The 17,406-nt window shown below is 38.9% G+C and overlaps 1 protein-coding gene across 6 annotated transcripts in view; it reads right to left on the bottom strand.

Moving 5' to 3' along the window:
* Positions 1-17,406, bottom strand: part of MAPRE2 (microtubule associated protein RP/EB family member 2) — a 202,173-nt gene that overhangs the window by 172,453 nt on the left and 12,314 nt on the right. For 2 of the 6 annotated variants that reach the window (XM_060173718.1, XM_060173714.1), the window contains exon 2: positions 974-1,035. Coding sequence is in view for 3 of the 6 variants with exons in the window: in XM_060173714.1 (XP_060029697.1) it covers positions 974-1,035 (62 nt within the window). In the remaining 3 variants the exon portion in view is untranslated. Of the gene's footprint in view, positions 1-973; positions 1,036-6,303; positions 6,391-9,808; positions 9,986-17,406 lie in introns of those variants that run through there. The other 4 variants (XM_060173712.1, XM_060173717.1, XM_060173715.1 and 1 more) reach the window with 4 other exon arrangements.

The following is a 17,406-nucleotide window of genomic DNA, read 5'->3' as shown; positions in this document are numbered from 1 at the left end:
AACCCCAGCTCCCCACCTGCAGGGGAGTCCCTTCACAGGTGGTGAAGCAGGTCTGCAGGTGTCTATCTTTCTCTCCTCCTCTCTGTCTTCCCCTCCTCTCTCCATTTCTCTCTGTCCTATCCAACAACGACGACAACAACAATAATAACTACAACAATAAAAAAAAAAAAGAAGGTTTCTAATGTCATCATTGCACAATAAATAATAATGGAAAGCACAATCACATTGTCAATAAAAATTTGATGCTGTGGGGAAAAAATGAGCAAAGTAAATGATGTCTACAGCACTTTTGATACAATGTAGGTCATCAGACGTTGTTAGACTAATCTATGAACAAGAATAGCTTATTGCTTTTGAAACCTCACTGGATGGCCTTCCAAATATTGCCATCTGGTGGAATTTTAGTTAATTGTTTCTTTGTTCTAGTGAGCTCCTGGAGATGAACCACAAAGGCATTCTTGTACAGAGAGCTCCTGAGTACCCAGGAAAAACAACCGAAGGTCAAATGATTGTGTCTCAGACACAAGCCCCAGCCTGAAAAAAATGAGGCTGTCTGGATGTTCACTATACCCATATATACTCACTGTCCTCCATTGTAAAATGGAGACATTACTGTGATTTTGAACAAAATCAGCTAAAAAACACTCAATCGCAAAGAAAATGTATATGTCTTAATGCCATGAGTCTACATCTTGATACCCTCTCTCTCCAATTATCACCAGTAGTGTCTCTAAACTTCAACTGGCTTAACCAATATTAAAGACAAGGTTAGAAAACAGTTGATTAGAGCTTAGTACAGGTGGGAAATAGAATATATCTTAATAGAGATATATTAGTGTGCCTATTCAAGCAATTGCTTTAACTCTATAATAGAAATTTGAAAATAATTTGCTGGAAGGCATTAATAATATTAACTTAGATTTAACATGTTATCAAAAATATGACCTACAACTAAATTGAAATTGAACCTTACCTTGAACATCCAGGCTCTCTCCCTGGCTGTCGAGATGAGTGATTCCTCTGAGAAATGGGATGCTGGTGTAGTAAAAATGAAGAGAGAGAGAGGGGGGACTTAGTATGATGGAAACATAAGGCCAAATGATAATCTAGTTCATAGGGTGTGGCCAGCAATGGAAAAGGAAATTAAGGAAAAACAACACATTGTATGCAATTCAGCTGATTTTTACCATGCAGCAAAATCCTGTCAAATAAATGGCAGAGTTCTCAGTCTGAATCATCTTTTTTTTTTTTTTTTTTCTTCACATCAGAGCACTGCTCAACTCTTGTTTAGGGCAGAGTGGGAGATTGAACCTGTGACTTCAGAGCCTCAGGCAAGAGAGTCTCTTTGAATAACCACTATGCTATTTATCCCCTCCCCCATTAAAATTAATTTTTAGGCTGATGTTTATCATTATGAAAATCTAGTATAAACTCAGTTCTACAGAATTTTTTTTTTTAAAAATCCTTTTCCCTTGTAACCTAAGAACCCTACAGGTAGTAAAGTCGCTAGTGAGGCATCGCATATCAATCTCAATGAAAGTACTGATTTCCACAAATGTAGGTGAATTTGCAGATTTTTGCATGTAGTATCAACACAGGGCTAATCTTCTACTCAAATTATCTACTTTAACAGAGCTGGCATTCCAGACCCCCAGGTGAGGGCCAGTGTTGAGGAAAGTGGACAGTTACACAGGAGACTGCTATTAAAAAGGACAAGTTAGGGCTGGAGTCTTAACTGTCTATCTTTCATCTCAAGAAACAAAGCAGGATTTCTCTACCGTCCATCTAAACCTATGTTTCTTTGCAAGCTTACATTGCTATATACATTTTGAGGCGCAACGTCACACCTCTCTGTGTACATCAGTTTCATCCCATGAAACACCAAAATTTTATTAGACTGAAAGAACTGACCTTTTTTATTCTTTCCTCTTTTTTTCCTCTAATAACCATCATAGATTTTGTAATGTAAGAATTACTTTTAAAATATTTATTTATTAACGAGAGAGAGAGAGAGAGAACCAAATTATTACTCTGTCACTCTATGCTGGGGTATAGCAGAACCTCATGGTGTCAGTTTCAACAGTAGCCTCTGTGCCACTTTCTGAGCTGCTATGAGCTACTTTTGTGTGATTTGTTATTTACTGGTCATTTATATTCCGTGTATGAGAGAAAACATCTGGTAATTGTCCTTTACTTTATGACATAGTTCAGTCCCAAAAGTAGATTCTCTTTAACTTAAGGTAATGCATTATCCTTTCTCCCTGACCACAGTGACTGTTTAAGGAGTACATGAGTCACAATTTCCATCAGTGATGCAGAAGGAGACTCTTGATAAAGATTTTAGAGATGAAATATATATATATATCTTGACTCCTGAAGGAGCCATCTGAAAGACTAGAGCCTCCAGACGGTCTGGAGACAGAATAAGAGTTTGGGGAAAGCTTTAGCCATGTTGCTCCCATGAATCATTATTCTGAGGGTAATCTGAGAAAAGGAGGAAGAAAGCATTGACAGGATTACAAAGAAATGCACCTGGCGGGAGTCGGGCTGTAGCGCAGCGGGTTAAGCGCAGGTGGCGCAAGGCACAAGGACCGGCATAAGGATCCCGGTTCGAACCCCGGCTCCCCACCTGCAGGGGAGTCGCTTCACAGGCGGTGAAGCAGGTCTGCAGGTGTCTATCTTTCTCACCTCCTCTCTGTCTTCCCCTCCTCTCTCTGTTTCTCTCTGTCCTATCCAACAATGAAAACAACAACAATAACTACAACAATAAAACAACAAAAGGGAATAAATAAATAAAATAAATATAAAAAACTTAAAAAAAAAAAGAAATGCACCTGGCAGCCCTTCAACCTGTGAACCCCCAGATCTACTACTGGTCATTTTAACTGAATCAATATATTTTCTTGACGCATAAGTCAACTTTGGTAGGGTTTTTGCCATTTAGAAACAAAATGTTCTTAGCTGTCAAATTATCACACTGACCACAAATAGGAAATAAGAGAAGAGAGTCCCCATAAATCGAGGGAGAGTTGCTGACTGACACATGAAATTTTGCTGAGAACCTATCTAGTAAAAAGAAGGAAAACACAGATTGGCATGATATGCAGAAGACCTTGGTTAGAGTCATCGATCTGTTGGATCTCCTTGAACAGGTGAATTTAGTTTTTCAAGTATTGGTGCTTTCACCTACAAAGAAAATGAACTTTGAAAAATACCTTCTTAGACTATTTCCGTGTTTTTAATTACATGGTTTTGTTAATAATACTGGCATTTACAACAACTGAAAGGGGTCATTTAGACTAAATACCAGGAGCGTCTAGCTATCTGTTTACCTGAAGTGTATCAATAACCATAATCAAAGCATCAGATCATCAAGTAAAGATGAATGAGCTATTAATAGTCTCTGCTTTACAAAGTGCTATAGTTTAATAGGGGCTAGGTGGTGATGCACCTGATTGAGTGCACATGTTACAGTGTAGAGGACCCTGGTCCCCACCTGTGGGGGGAAGCTTCATGAGTGGTGAAGCAGGGCTGCAGGAGTCTCTGTCTCTCTCCTTCTCTATCCCCCTCCCCCTTCTCTATTTCTGGCTGTCGCTATCAAATAAATAAAGACAATAAAAAAAGAGGAATTGGCGTATCGCACCAAAGTAAAAGACTCTGGGGTGGGTGGGTGGGGAGAATACAGGTCCATGAAGGATGATAGATGACATAGTGGGGGTTGTATTGTTAAATGGGAAACTGGGGAATGTTATGCATGTACAAACTATTGTATTTACTGTTGAATGTAAAACATTAATTCCCCAATAAAGAAATAAATTTTAAAAAAAGAATCTTTAAAAAAGGTGCTATATTTTAGAAAATCTGGAATGTGTGAGTTGAAAAGTAAAATACTATTAACAGTCTCCCACATGTATGTTAAGAGTTTTGTGAATTACACAGTAACATTATTTTCAATAATTAAAACAAGGGAAAATGTCAAGATGGTAAAAAAAAAATTATCAAATCTTTTTAATTACTAGGAAGTATCCCGAGGAGTATTTAAGCCGCAGCTTCTTTACCCAGTTACTTATTAATAGACATTTAAGTTGAGCCCAGATTTGGGCTATTGTGAACAGTCCCCCTATGAACATAGGGATATATGCATCCTTTCAAACTAGTGGTTTCCTTTTTGTCCTTTGTATAAATGTCTTGTACAATGTAAGGATTCTCCATGCTGTTTTATTTTTTATATTTTTATTTATTTATTTATAATTGGATAGAGACAGAGAGAAATTGAGAAGAGAGCACAAGATAAGAGAGAGAGAGACATACCTGCAGAACTGCTTTCCCACTAGTGAAGTTTCCCCTTTGCAGGTGGGGGACCAGGGGGGTTGAACCTGGGTCCTTGTGCACTGCAATGTGAGCACTTAACCAGGTGTGCCACCTTCTAGCCCTTCCCCATGCTGTTTTCCATATGGACTTCATCAGTTTACTTTCTGATTAAATACTAGTTCCTTCATCTCCTTACTCGTATACCACTTGCTTTTAATCTTTTTCATATTGGCCATTCTTACCTATGTGAATTGATTTTTTTTTTTACTTTTTATTATTATTTATGAGACTACAAGTTAATAGGAGCATACATCAGTGCCATTCCCACAACCAAGGACTTTTTGGGTCCCGCCTCCCCTACCCCCCCAGTGAAGCTGAGCAACTACTCTCACCCTCTACCCAGAGACTTTTACTTTGATGACCTGCTCCAAACTCAGTCATATCTTGCTTTGAATTTACCTTTATGTTCTTCTTGAATTGAGATCTTATTGTAGATTTAATTCACATTTCCCTAACAATAAACAATATACATTTTTCATGTGATTTGAGCTCAGATCTACAGGGATGTAGAGGTCACATAGGCTCCTAAGCTGAATATGAGCCCCAGATCACATCAAATCGATAGGGTTTACAGTCAACAATATTTATACACCTTTCCCATATTTGGGAGCTACTCTCTTCCTGGTTATCTATGTGGATGGATCTATGTGTATCTTAATGTCATCTGAAAATAGCTGTAGTTATTAATTTTTCTCAATTTTGACTCATTTTATTAGTTTTTAGCCTAATTACCCAGGATACTCAAACTCAAGTGAAACTACTGAAGAGATTAAGGGTGTGGAGGGTGGACTTGATTCCCAAAGCAAAAGAAACAAAGGCAAAAATAAATAAATTAGACTATATAGAACAAAAATGTATTGTTTGAAAAAAGAACCACCACAAAAGTAAAAGCAAGAAGATACACATTATATATCAGCTAAAGGGTTGATATGTAAAATATATATTTATAACTCAGTAGCAACAAAAAGAGTTATATCAAAGTGTGAACAGAACATCTGACCAATTCTCCAAAAAGGGAGAAAAATATGAAAATACAGAACTAACTAGCATATGCATAATTTTATGTACTATTATGAAAAAACAAGTCAAGCCCACAAGAGGTAGCTTATATAAAAAAAACTGGAAACAACACTTGTCAAAAAAGTAAGTGTAGAACAACCATATGACCCCACAATACTACTCTTAGGAATAATCCTAAGAATATGAAAATAGTAATTCAAAAAGGTGTGTGAATCCCTGTACAATGCATCATTCTTCCCCAGAGTCAAGTCATGAAACAATCACATGCCCATTCAAAGACAACTAGTGAATATACTCAATGGAATAATATTTAGTGATTGAAAGATGAACTATTGCAGTGGTCAACAACACAGATGAAACTTGAGATGATTATGTTAAGTGAACTATGTCATAAAGTAAAGGACAATTACCAGATGTTTTCTCTCATACACGGAATATAAATGACCAATAAATAACAAATCACATCAAAAGTATCTCATAGCAGCTCAGAAAGTGGCACAGAGGCTACTGTTGAAACTGACACCATGAGGTTCTGTTATACCCCAGCATAGAGTGACAGAGTAACAATTTGGTTCTCTCTCTCTCTCGTTAATAAATAAATATTTTAAAAGTAATTCTTACATTACAAAATCTATGATGGCTATTAGAGGAAAAGAGAGGAAAGAATAAAAAAGGTCAGTTCTTTCAGTCTAATAAAATTTTGGTGTTTCATGGGATGAAACTGATGTACACAGAGAGGTGTCACGTGACGTTGCACCTCAAAATGCATATAGCAATGTAAGCTTGCAAAGAAACATAGTAAGAGGGTATCAGTAAAAATTCTGGGAGTTGGGTGGTAGCGCAGCGGGTTAAGGTGCGAGCAAAGCACAAAGACCAGCATAAGGCTCAGGCTTCAAGTCCATGCCTCCCTACCTGCAGTGAAGCGGTGAAGCAGGTCTGCAGGTGTCTATCTTTTTCTTCCCTCTCTGTCTTCCCCATCTCTCTCCATTTCTCTCTGTCCTATCCAACAACAATGACATCAATTAACAACAACAATAATAACTACAACAATAAAAAAACAAGGGCAACAAAAGGGAATAAATCAATAAATATTTTTAAAAATTATATCGAAAAATCTCTTCCCTGTGTACTTCCTACAGAGATATTCTTATTCAATATATCATACAGCATATATAAAATAATAATAATAATAATAAAAAAGCATGTCCAAAACAACACACATCATTATCTTTCTGAGTTATTAACTATAAATACAGAATTCTGGTCCCTATCCAAATGTGACTAAATCAAAATCTTTCAAATTGGGTCTCTGGAACTTGTATTATTATAAAAAATCTTAGTGAAATCAGTATCCACCAGTAGTATCTCTCCTTCTCAGACTAATATACACCAACAATAAAAATTATTTTGGGAGGGACTGTGGAAGGATTAAGCAGTAGCAAATCCAATAGGGCACATGAGTTATAATATGCAAGGGCATGTGTTTAAGTCCCTGGTCCCCACTTGCAGGGCGTGCAGCTACATGATTGTTGAAGCAATGTTGTAGGTCTCTCTCTTCTTTCTCCTCTCTCTTCCCCCCTCTTCTCTTTCTCTCCTTTCTTTCTCTATCTCCCCTTTCCTTCTCAATTTATAACTGTCCTATCAAATAATAAATAAATTTTAAACAATAGAATTTTCTTCCTGGAAAAAAAAATTACCTTGTTAGACTTAAGCATAAACATTCTGTGATTAAAATAAAGTGGATGTATGGTGTGCTACTACCTATGGATAACAATAACTAGGTTTAAAGATGTGCTAGTATTCCCTGGGCTATAACCCACTATAGCACAACTTAGAAATACTACCAGTCAAATTATGTTTTGTAACACATAAAAATCCTGTTCTGATAAGTTTAACCTGATATAAAGGCATAAATACCAGGCATGACTGTTTTAAGAGAATTATGTCATATTTAACAGCCAAGACAGGACATTACTCATTTTTTAAAGGTATCTCATCAATCTTATACTATTGCAAAAAAAAAAGTCAGGCCTCTTCTGCTATCCCCAGCTACATTCAATCTAACACCCACTCATCGTCTGTCTGTCCTCTGCATGCTTGGATTTCCACTGAGAAGTATAAAAGTGAGCTTTAAGTGTAGTGAAGCTGATGGTCTGCAGGTGTCTCTCTCTCTCTCTCCCATTCTGTCTACCTCTCCCCTCTCAATCTGTGTCTCTACTGAATAATAAATAAATAAAATAAATATTTAAGTGGTCCGGCAGGTGGCACAATAGATAAAGCATTGGATTCTTAAGCATGAGGTCCTGAGTTTCAGTCCCCAGCAGCACATGTACCAGAGTGCTATCTGGTTCTCTCTCTCTCCTCCTATCTTTCTCATTAATAAACAAGTAAAATAAAATAAATAAATATTTAAAAAATAAAAAAATAAGTATAAAAGTGAGGGCATATGAGATTCACATTTACTGACAGCCTACATGGCATAAGGCAACAAATGGAGGCTTTACACTAACTGGATTATAATACTTTTTGAGAATACTTTGCTTAAAGACTTTTGTGCTAATATTGAATCATTAGTTTTATAGGGGGTTAGTAATTAAAAAGAAAAATACCCATTATACAATTTTATAAGAGACAAAAATGTCATCTGAATTTAAAATTATATATTTCAAAGAAAATAAATGTACTTGAGGAAAACATATCAAATTATAATTTCCTTAGGCATTTTATAAGTGAGTTTAAGATCCCATTTAACATTTTTTAGTATGATCTAACTTTATAATAATTATTTTTTAAATTTTAATTATAATAAAATAAATTGTGAAAAGGAAATAACAGAAAGTACTACTAGTTTCATGGAAGCAATCAGCTAATTTATTTTTTGACGGTGATTTCTCTCCCTTTTGTGTTTCTTATCATGACACATTCTGTTTTAAGATTTTCCAGAACCTTAAAGTTTTTCACCCAGCAAGGTTAGATAGCATAATGGTTATGCAAAGAGACTTTCATGCCTGAGGCTCCAAAGTCCCAGCTTCAATCCCCCATACCACAATAAGCCAGACCTGATCAGTGCTCTGATCAGTTTGGTTGGCATCATGTTAGCATCTGAAACCTGGTGGCTGAAAAGAGAGTTAACATATAAAGCCAAACAAATTGGTGACTAATCAAGAATCTAAAGGTTGGAATAGTGTAGATGAAGAGCTGGGGGGGGGGGTATCTCCGTTTTGTAGAGAGCTAGTAGGCATATTTTAGTTATATTCCAAAGGGGTTGGTCATGCTTTAAGATCAGTTCTGCTTCGTAGGGAAGACATCAGGAAGTCTTTACATTTAAAGAGTGTGGCTGTGCAGAGAAGGTCTGAGACACTTTGCTCACCTGTGAATCTCCACAGATCTGCCCCCTGCTATGATTGAGTCTGGCCTTTGATAGCACCATATCAGCACCTGTTAAGTGCAGTTAGTCCCTCCTGATTCTCAGTTTCTGAAAGGAGTGGGAATACCTTCCAAGGGGAGTTGGGTAGTGTTACTGATAATGTTCTAAGACAACTGATCTCATTTTGGAAATTAAAGATATTTGGAAGGGGTAGTCGGGGCACACTAGGTCAAACACACATATTACTGAGTGCAAGAACCTGTGCAAAGAGTCGTGGGTTCGTGTCCCTGCAGGTGGGACGCTTCACAAGCAGTGAATCAGATCTGCGGGTGTCTTTCTCTTCCCTTCTCTATCTCCTACTCTTCTCTCAATTTCTCTCTGTTCTATCAAATAAAACGAAGGGAAAAGGAAAAAATGGTCGGCAGGAGTGATGGATTCATAGTGCTGGCATACAGCCCTAGGATAACCCTGAAAGCTAAAAGAAAAAAAAAAATCTGGGGAGTCGGGCTGTAGCGCAGCGGGTTAAGCGCAGGTGGCGCAAAGCGCGTAAGGATCCCGGTTCGAACCCCGGCTCCCCACCTGCAGGGGAGTCGCTTCACAGGTGGTGAAGCAGGTCTGCAGGTGTCTATCTTTCCCTCCTCCTCTCTGTCTTCCCCTCCTCTCTCCATTTCTCTCTGTCCTATCCAACAACGATGACAACAACAATAATAACTACAACAATAAAGAAACAACAAGGGCAACAAAAGGGAATAAATAAATAAAATTAAAAAAAAAATCTGCAATAGGTGGAATTACAGTAAATCTAGGTGAGGTAAATAATGTGGCTTCTTCAATAAATGCAGTGACATTTAGTCAGGGTGAATACTGCAATGATTCATCACTGCATTTGTGTTCTTAATTAAGAAATACAAGACCCTAGAGGTGAATTATGAGATCCATGTAATGTTTCTGTATTTCTATTCTTTTTCCTTTATAGTTTTCTCTACTTGCATAAAGCTAATTTCTGTCCAAAGTCAATGACAATATAAATACCACATTTTCTGTGCTTACATTTCCCACAGAAGTCTTGCTCTACAGGAAGACAATGACTAAGATAAGCATCTTTTACTGAACTGATAAGTCACCATTTCCCATTATGCAATTGTTCATCTTTAGAAAATAAAGTGTTTTTGCCTCATGTTGGAAGTTGAGACAGTTATAGTTCATCTGAGTTCAGGTAAAACTCTTTAGACCTAAAAGAAGGAAGAAAGAATAAGTTCTATTTAGCAATGATATCATTTGGTCTGGAGAGAGGCCAACAATTGAGGAACACTGGGGTTGGTGCTTCAGCAAAAAGAAACTGAGGCAAAGTACTGCCTCTCTGTTGAAACCTTAATCTCTGTGTTCAGTATGGGAATATCCAAATGAGCAGACAAGTCCTCACAGACATCTTTCCACTTGCTGTCATCCCCAGTAACTATGAGAAAATGCGTTAGGAGAATCACTTTCCTATGTGCTATTTTTCATTCACTCAACTGAATATTTTGTAGAGTGCACAGGTGCAAGCATGAATCATGGGGGTTCCTAGAGGCTGAAAGTGTCACAATGTTGTATGTGCTAAGAAGATTAAAGAGTACAGACATGTCCAACAATATGACCAAAGCGTCCAGTTGACAAGGGGATGCCAGAAGGCAAAGCAAAGGAAGCCACACCAAGAAAAATAAAAGCATTTTCCAGTGTTTAATGTTGACTGGTGTCAACAGTAAGATATCTCCTATTGTCCACATCTTCTGTGAAAGAAAAGGATTCATGGTGAAGTTCAGTAAGAAATGACAACAACAACAACAAAAAGTATTGCAGCAAAAAAAAAAAAATTGCAACAAAAGTCACAATAAGTTGTATTAAACCAACCCCTGTACTATAAAACTAGGTGCCTGGTAAAAGGCTGGAGGTGTTAAGCTGTACCATTATAAAAGAGATAAAGTTTTCAAGACCTCAGAGTTTGTCTAAAAATGGGAAAATGCCTTTTAAAATGCATTACCAAAATTTACAAGAGATGCTACAGGTGTCTCTCCCCTTCCATCTCCCTCTTTCTCCTCATTTCTCTTTATCCAAAAATACATAAATACAGTAATTAAAAAGAGAATCATGTAACTACCATACAATTAGCAAATTATACTCCAGTGCATCGTCCTAGAAAAATGTAAACTTATTTTTTTACAATTTTATTCACAGTAGCTTTAAACAAAAGACAACTCAAGATGTGCTTGTGCAGATGAATGGTTACAGAAAGTGTAGTGCATATAATCCAACTGCGGAATATCACTTAGCATTATAAAGAGGTCAACTGTTGATACATGAGAGACTATGTCAATTCCAAAAGTTTCTGTAGTCTATGAATCACTTAGCTAATGTTACCAAAATGAGAAAACTACACCAATAGAACACAGATTACAGGTTTCCAGCAGTTAAGTAAGGAGTTTGTGATGGCTTGAGGGAGCGGGGGGTGGGGTGGTAGCTATAAAAGGCAAAATGAGTTACCGTTATGGTAATGGAATTGATTTTATACCCTCTACATGTAACAGTGTAACTATGCTAGTTGTGACACTGTGTCCTCCATCTCCAAGCTGTCACAGAAGGAGAACTGAGGACACATGAATTATCTCTGTATTGCTTCTGACAGCTACATTTCACTGTAACTTAAAAAAAAAAAAAATCTGGAGACCAGACATCAGCCAGGATTGAGCATAATACCTCCCTTCTTCTACTTTTGAAATTTTAAGAGGAGAAGAAATGCCCTGTGGCAGTGAGCAAGATGGGTTTTCAGGAATGTGCTTCACTCTGCAGAGATTCAAGCCGAGTTATCTCAGTTCTGGGGTTCCAGTGTTTAGAAACTGCTGCCAACACCCTGCTGTCAGATCTTACCTATGTGGAAATTTCCTCGGCTGTTATCCCCTTTACCACACGAGCCTTCCCAACCTTTGATCCGGATTCAAAATATCGATACAAACACACACACTTAAAACCAGAAAAAGCTTCCAAATATTGGGTTGTTGGCAAAGTCCCAATGTATTTTTCTATGCAAAAATACATCTTGACGTTTTTGACAGCCCAACAGCAGTCTGGCACACTCCATATATTGAAAATGATCTGTTGTTCCTTTGAGTTCAAGAATTCCCCCAATTCTCACATTTACTTGCACAAGAATAAAATTGCACCCTGGGTGATTTTCATGAGTGATAAGACAGGCAGGTGTTCTGTGTCTTGACCTCGTTTATGCAACAAGCATGTGGGTCATTATTGTCACAGAGAGGAGTCTGCAGCTTCTCTTCATTCGCGAAAGACCAAATGGACTCTCTTCTCAATCTAAGCCCCAGGCAGCTACTCTGAAAGCAGATGCTGTTGTAAACCAGCTGCTTTATCTGGGCTTGGTGCTTTTGTTTGCTGTCACTGCTGCCACTAGGGTTATTGGTTAACGTTTGCAGGACTTCACTGTTCCTAGTGGTTACTTTCATGACAGAGGGTGAGACATGAGGCAGGGGTGGGGGGTGAGGAGATAAACAGGAGAGTTACTTGTAGCAGTCAGTGTTTCACCAATCCTCAAGCTCCCCTCACCTGCAGGTGGGCACGATGGGCTTGAACCCAGGTCTTCACACATAATAACGTGTGTGCTCTACCATGTGAATTACCACTTGGTCCCTTGTTGTTTTGTTATGGGTCACTAGTACAAAGATCAGGAGTATGCTTCCTGATCTTAAAGGATTAAGGTGTGCAACTTGATATAGAAAAACTACATTTCCCAGAATTCCTGGTACCAAGTGACAAAGAAAAGGGGAGGGGAGGGATGAGAAAAGGAGGAGAGGGGAGGGGAGGGAAGAGAAGAGGGGAGGGGAGAAGAGGAGGGGAAGGGAGGGGAGGGGAGGAAAGAGAAAAGGGGAGAGGAGAGGGAAGGGGAGGGGAGGAGAGGAGAAGAGTGGAGGAAAGAGAAAAGTGGAGAGGAGAGGGAAGGGGAGGGGAGGGGAGGGGAGGAGAGGAGAAGAGTGGAGGAAAGAGAAAAGTGGAGAGGAGAGGGAAGGGGAGGGGTGGGGAGGGGAGGAGAGGAGAGGAGAGGAGAGGAGAGCTAGGTGGTGGTGCAGCAGGTTAAGCGCATAAAGTGTAAGGTCTTGCACAGGGATCCGGGTTTGAGCCTTCATCTTCCCACTTGGGGGTGGGGGAGGGGGACGCCTCACAAGCAGTGGAGTTAGTAGTCTGCATGTGTCTCTCTCCCCCTCTCTATCTTCCCCTCCTCTCAATTTATCTTTGTCCTAGACAATAAAAATGGAAAAAAATGGCCGACAGGAGCAGTGGATTTGTAGTGCAGCAGCAGTCGATTTGTAGTATTGGGATGGAACTCCAGCGATAAGCGATAACCCTGAAGGTAAACAAAAAACAACAACAACAAAAAAACAACACCAAAAGAAGAATGCAAGTGAAATTATTGGACAGGAGAGGACTCTGGACCATTCTTCTTCTAGTGTTTGCCCTTCTTCCGTAGCCAGTCAACAGCGTCAGGTTGAGCCTGATGTAAAGTTTCGAGACCTCCTTTGAATCTGGAGAGGTGGCAGTCGTTGACTATGTGGGTCATAGTCTGACTGTAGCCGCAGGACCATTAATACCAGGAGACAAAGGACTGGAAAGGAGGAAGAAGCTCAAGAAGAAACATGGAAGGGGTGAGAAATACATAGTGTAATGGTTATGCAAAGAGACTTTCATGCCTGGGGTTCCAAATCCACTTCCACACACTCAGGTTCAATCTCCTGCAATGCTATAAACCAGAGTTGAGCAGTGTTCTGGTAAATAAAATATGTTTTTTTAAAAGAAAGAAAATATGGAGGAAAGAGTTAAAGAAGGAGATGTAATTGGAGCTGAGAGTAGGGAGTAACAATGATAGGAGGTTGGGGTAGCATTCCTCATGAATATTTCTCTTCTGAGTGGGTTTTTTAAAAATATTTTTTGTTATCTTTATTTATTTATTGGATAGACAGCCAGAAATCAAGAGGAAAGGGGTGACAGAGAGGGAAAAAGACAGACACCTGCAACAGTGCTTCAAGCACTCTCAAAGCTTTCCCCCTGCAGGTGGGGACGAGGGCTTGAACTTGGGTCCTTATGCACTGTAACATGCACTTAACCAGGTATGTCATCACCCTTTTCTTTTCTTTTTTCTTTCTTTCCTTCTTTCTTTCTTTCTTGCTTGCTTTCTCCTTCTTCTTTTCCTTTACCAGAGCACTGATCAACTCTGGTTTATAGTGATTTGGGGGACTGAACCTTGAGCTTTGGAGTCTCAGGCATGACAGTGAATCTCTTTCCAAAACCATTATGCTATCTACCCCTTCTTCTGAGTGTTTTCACTATCTTTAAGACAATAAAACTGTATTTTCACTCAATTAATTGCATTTGTTGGTTTAATCATATCCTCTAATAGGTGATAGCCTCCTATTAGTAATTTTATGTTAGCAGAGAATCAAGAATCCTATATTAACTTGGAGAAGACGAGGTCTCTTCTTTAATAGTTTGGTTTAAATTTGAAAAAAGCAAATCTCTTTGGGCAAGGTTATGACATAGTCTTTTTTTTTTTAGCTAGAGACAGAAGACAGAAAGAGAATGCAAGATACCATAGTACAGAAGCCTCCTTCAGTGAAATGGGAGTCAGGCTGAACCTGTGCCATGCGTGTGGCAGTGCAGCGCACTACCCAGTGAGCTATTTTGGCAACCTAGCATAATGGGTTTTTTTTATATATATGAAAAGCACACTGTGTTTCTATAGAAGTCCTTTTTTTTTTTTTCTCTCCCCCACTCATTATCCAGAAATTTCAAATCTCTTCTCTGAATAAATTTGGGATTTCAGCAGCCATGGTGGAGCACAGCTGAAGAACATTTGCCCAAGCTTGAGAGCCCCCTTCAGAGAACTGCTTCCATACCTGACATTTGAACAAAGAACAGTAAGACACAGAAGAGACACACCAAAATAAAAACTAGACTATAAATTGCTTCTAGTCATGTCATCCCAATGAAAGGAGGAGGAATTGTTGTTCTTCAGTGCTATCTGCCTAACCAACTAGGTTTTGAACCAATGCAAGGTTAAAACCTTCTCCTTACCAAGAGCCAGGGATTACTGCTTTCCTAGGTGAATCTAGCTTTCCTTTCAGGAATTGAATTAACTGTTTGTTTTTCCCAGAACACTGCTCAACTCTGGTTTATGGTGGTGCTGGGGATTGAACCTGGGACCTTTAGTACCTCAGGTGTTAAAAGTCTTTTTGCATAACCATTACGCTATCTCTTTGGCCCTAAACTGCTCTTGAGTCTTCAGAATGAGTTGCATCCTAAATTTCAAATTCTTGGTGGTTGCTTTGCCACATTGAATCACTCCTGTGTGTCACATTCTTGGGTGTTGGAGGTCCACAGCCTTCTAGGAGTAAAGTAGCTTGGAAGCATTAACAGAAGGTTACAAGCCACTCCATACAGCCTTCTAGGGATTCCTGCCTCCACCAAGCAGCCATAGAGGCAGCAGAAGGTAACCAAGAGCCAGCTGGTTCAGCTCCCCTAGAGGACTACAGGCAGAACTACCCCTACCTGGAAGCACAGAGTTCAGCATACAGCAGGGAAACCAAAAATATGGCAAGTACAGAGGGTCAAATTACCCTGATCTTGTGTACTATATAGTACTATACAGGGTACAAACCATTCTTCTTTTTAACGTAAACTACCAAAAGATCCGTATTATATATTTAAGGGATTTTGAAGAATTATAACTGGCTGACAAAGGGATTTGGGAAGTATTTATTAAGGATGGCCATGATACTATAAACTTCTTATGGTTGGGTGATCTGGGATTCCATAAAAATAGAAGGGGGGGGGGGCTGGGTGGTGGTGGCACACCTGGTTAAGCACACGTATTACAGTGTGAAAGGACCTGTGTTCCAGCCCCCATCTGCAGGGGGAAAGCTTTGTAAATGTTGAAGCAGTGCTGCAGGTCTCTCTCTCTCTCTCTCTCTCTCTCTCTCTCTCCCTCCCTCCCTCCCTCTCTATCACCCCCTTCCCTCTTGATTTCTGGCTGTCTCTAGCCAATAAATAAAGATAATAAAAAATCTTTTAAAAAATAGTAGTCTTAGAGCTACCCAAGTGACAAATCTAATAATATAGACATTCATTTCTTTTCAGACAATCTAAGCCTTACATCCTTCTTAGAATTCTTTTTTATTCACTTGGCTACTTCCCGTGTGAAAAATAATTTAAAAAATTTAAGATTTCTCTTTCTATTCTAGACTATCCATAGGATTAATGTACAAAAGTAAGTTTCCCAAAAGAGAGACAAATTGCTTATGGGTGCATTATATTGTATGGCATTTTTGATTTTTTAAAAATTTATTATCTTTATTTATTGGATAGAGATAGCCAGAGATCAAGAGAGGTGGGAGAGATAAAGAGGGAGAGAGACAGAGAGACATCTGCAGACCTGCTTCACTGCTCGTGAAGCTCTCCCCCTGCAGGTAGGGACCAGGGGCCCAAACCTGGGTCCTCGCACACTGTAATGTGTGTGCTTAACCAGGTGTGCCACTACCTGACTGGCCCTATTGCATGGCATTTCTATCATTACTTTTCTATATCCTTTGAGTACAAATGCCATTGTCTGTCCTACTATAATTTATCCTAAGATGAGTTAACAGCCATATCACAGTTTATGTGTAAACAAATAAAGGTAATATGCCTTCTTACTAAGACTAGAGGTCACAAGTGATTTGAGCTGTTTTAAATTTCACCTTTTTGTTCTCACCAGGCATTCACTGCTCCAGATTGATTTTTTTTTTTTTTTTTAGATACAAGAGAAAAACAGTGACAGAGAGAAGAGAAAGACAGCATAACACTAAATCTTCCTTCAGTGTAGTGGGGGCTGGCTTGAACCTGGGCCACACACATGGCAAAGCAGGCACACTTTGAGTTATCTTGTAGGCCATTGGTTGTGCTTCAAGGAGAACTGGGATAATAGTCAGGTCCCTTGACAATCAGTTTAAATTGACTTATTGTTGGCCTAGCAGGATAGATCACCTGATTTAGTGAGTGTATCTGCTTGGTCATGGACACAACTCTGGTTCAAATCTGGCCTCAACAACACTGGTGGAAGCTTTAGTTCTAGAGTATCTTTAGTGCATTCTTTCTATCTGAATCTATCTGGGAAAAAAAAAAAATCACCCAAGAGTGATGAAGCCCTAGTGAAGACCAAAATAAAGAAAGAAAGATAGGGGGTCTGGTGGTGACACATCTGGTTGAGCAAACATGTTATAATGTGCAAGGACCCGGGTTCAAGCCCCTGGTCCCTACCTGTAAGGGGGAAGATTTGCAAGTAGTGAAGCAGTGCTGCAGGTGTCTGTCTCCCTCTCTCCTTCCTCTTCCCTCTTGATTTTTGACTGTCTCTATCCAATAAATAAATAAATAAAGATAATAAAAATGTTTTAAATATAAAACAAAGACAGAAATAAGTAAATAAATAAACTTGTGACTAATGTATAATAAAATAATTCAGAATAGTTTGCTCAAAGTAAAATAGAAAAAGATGTCCCTAACTTGCAAAAGTTTTAAGAGATCATTATTCAAATAAAAGAGTAATTAGGAACTACCCTTTGTCTTAACATGCT

Source organism: Erinaceus europaeus, chromosome 15 (genome assembly GCF_950295315.1).
Source record: "Erinaceus europaeus chromosome 15, mEriEur2.1, whole genome shotgun sequence".
In the NCBI taxonomy this organism is placed as follows: domain Eukaryota; kingdom Metazoa; phylum Chordata; class Mammalia; order Eulipotyphla; family Erinaceidae; genus Erinaceus; species Erinaceus europaeus.
The sequence above is the reverse complement of the archived record's forward strand: the minus strand, read 5'-3'. Positions and strand labels throughout refer to the sequence as shown.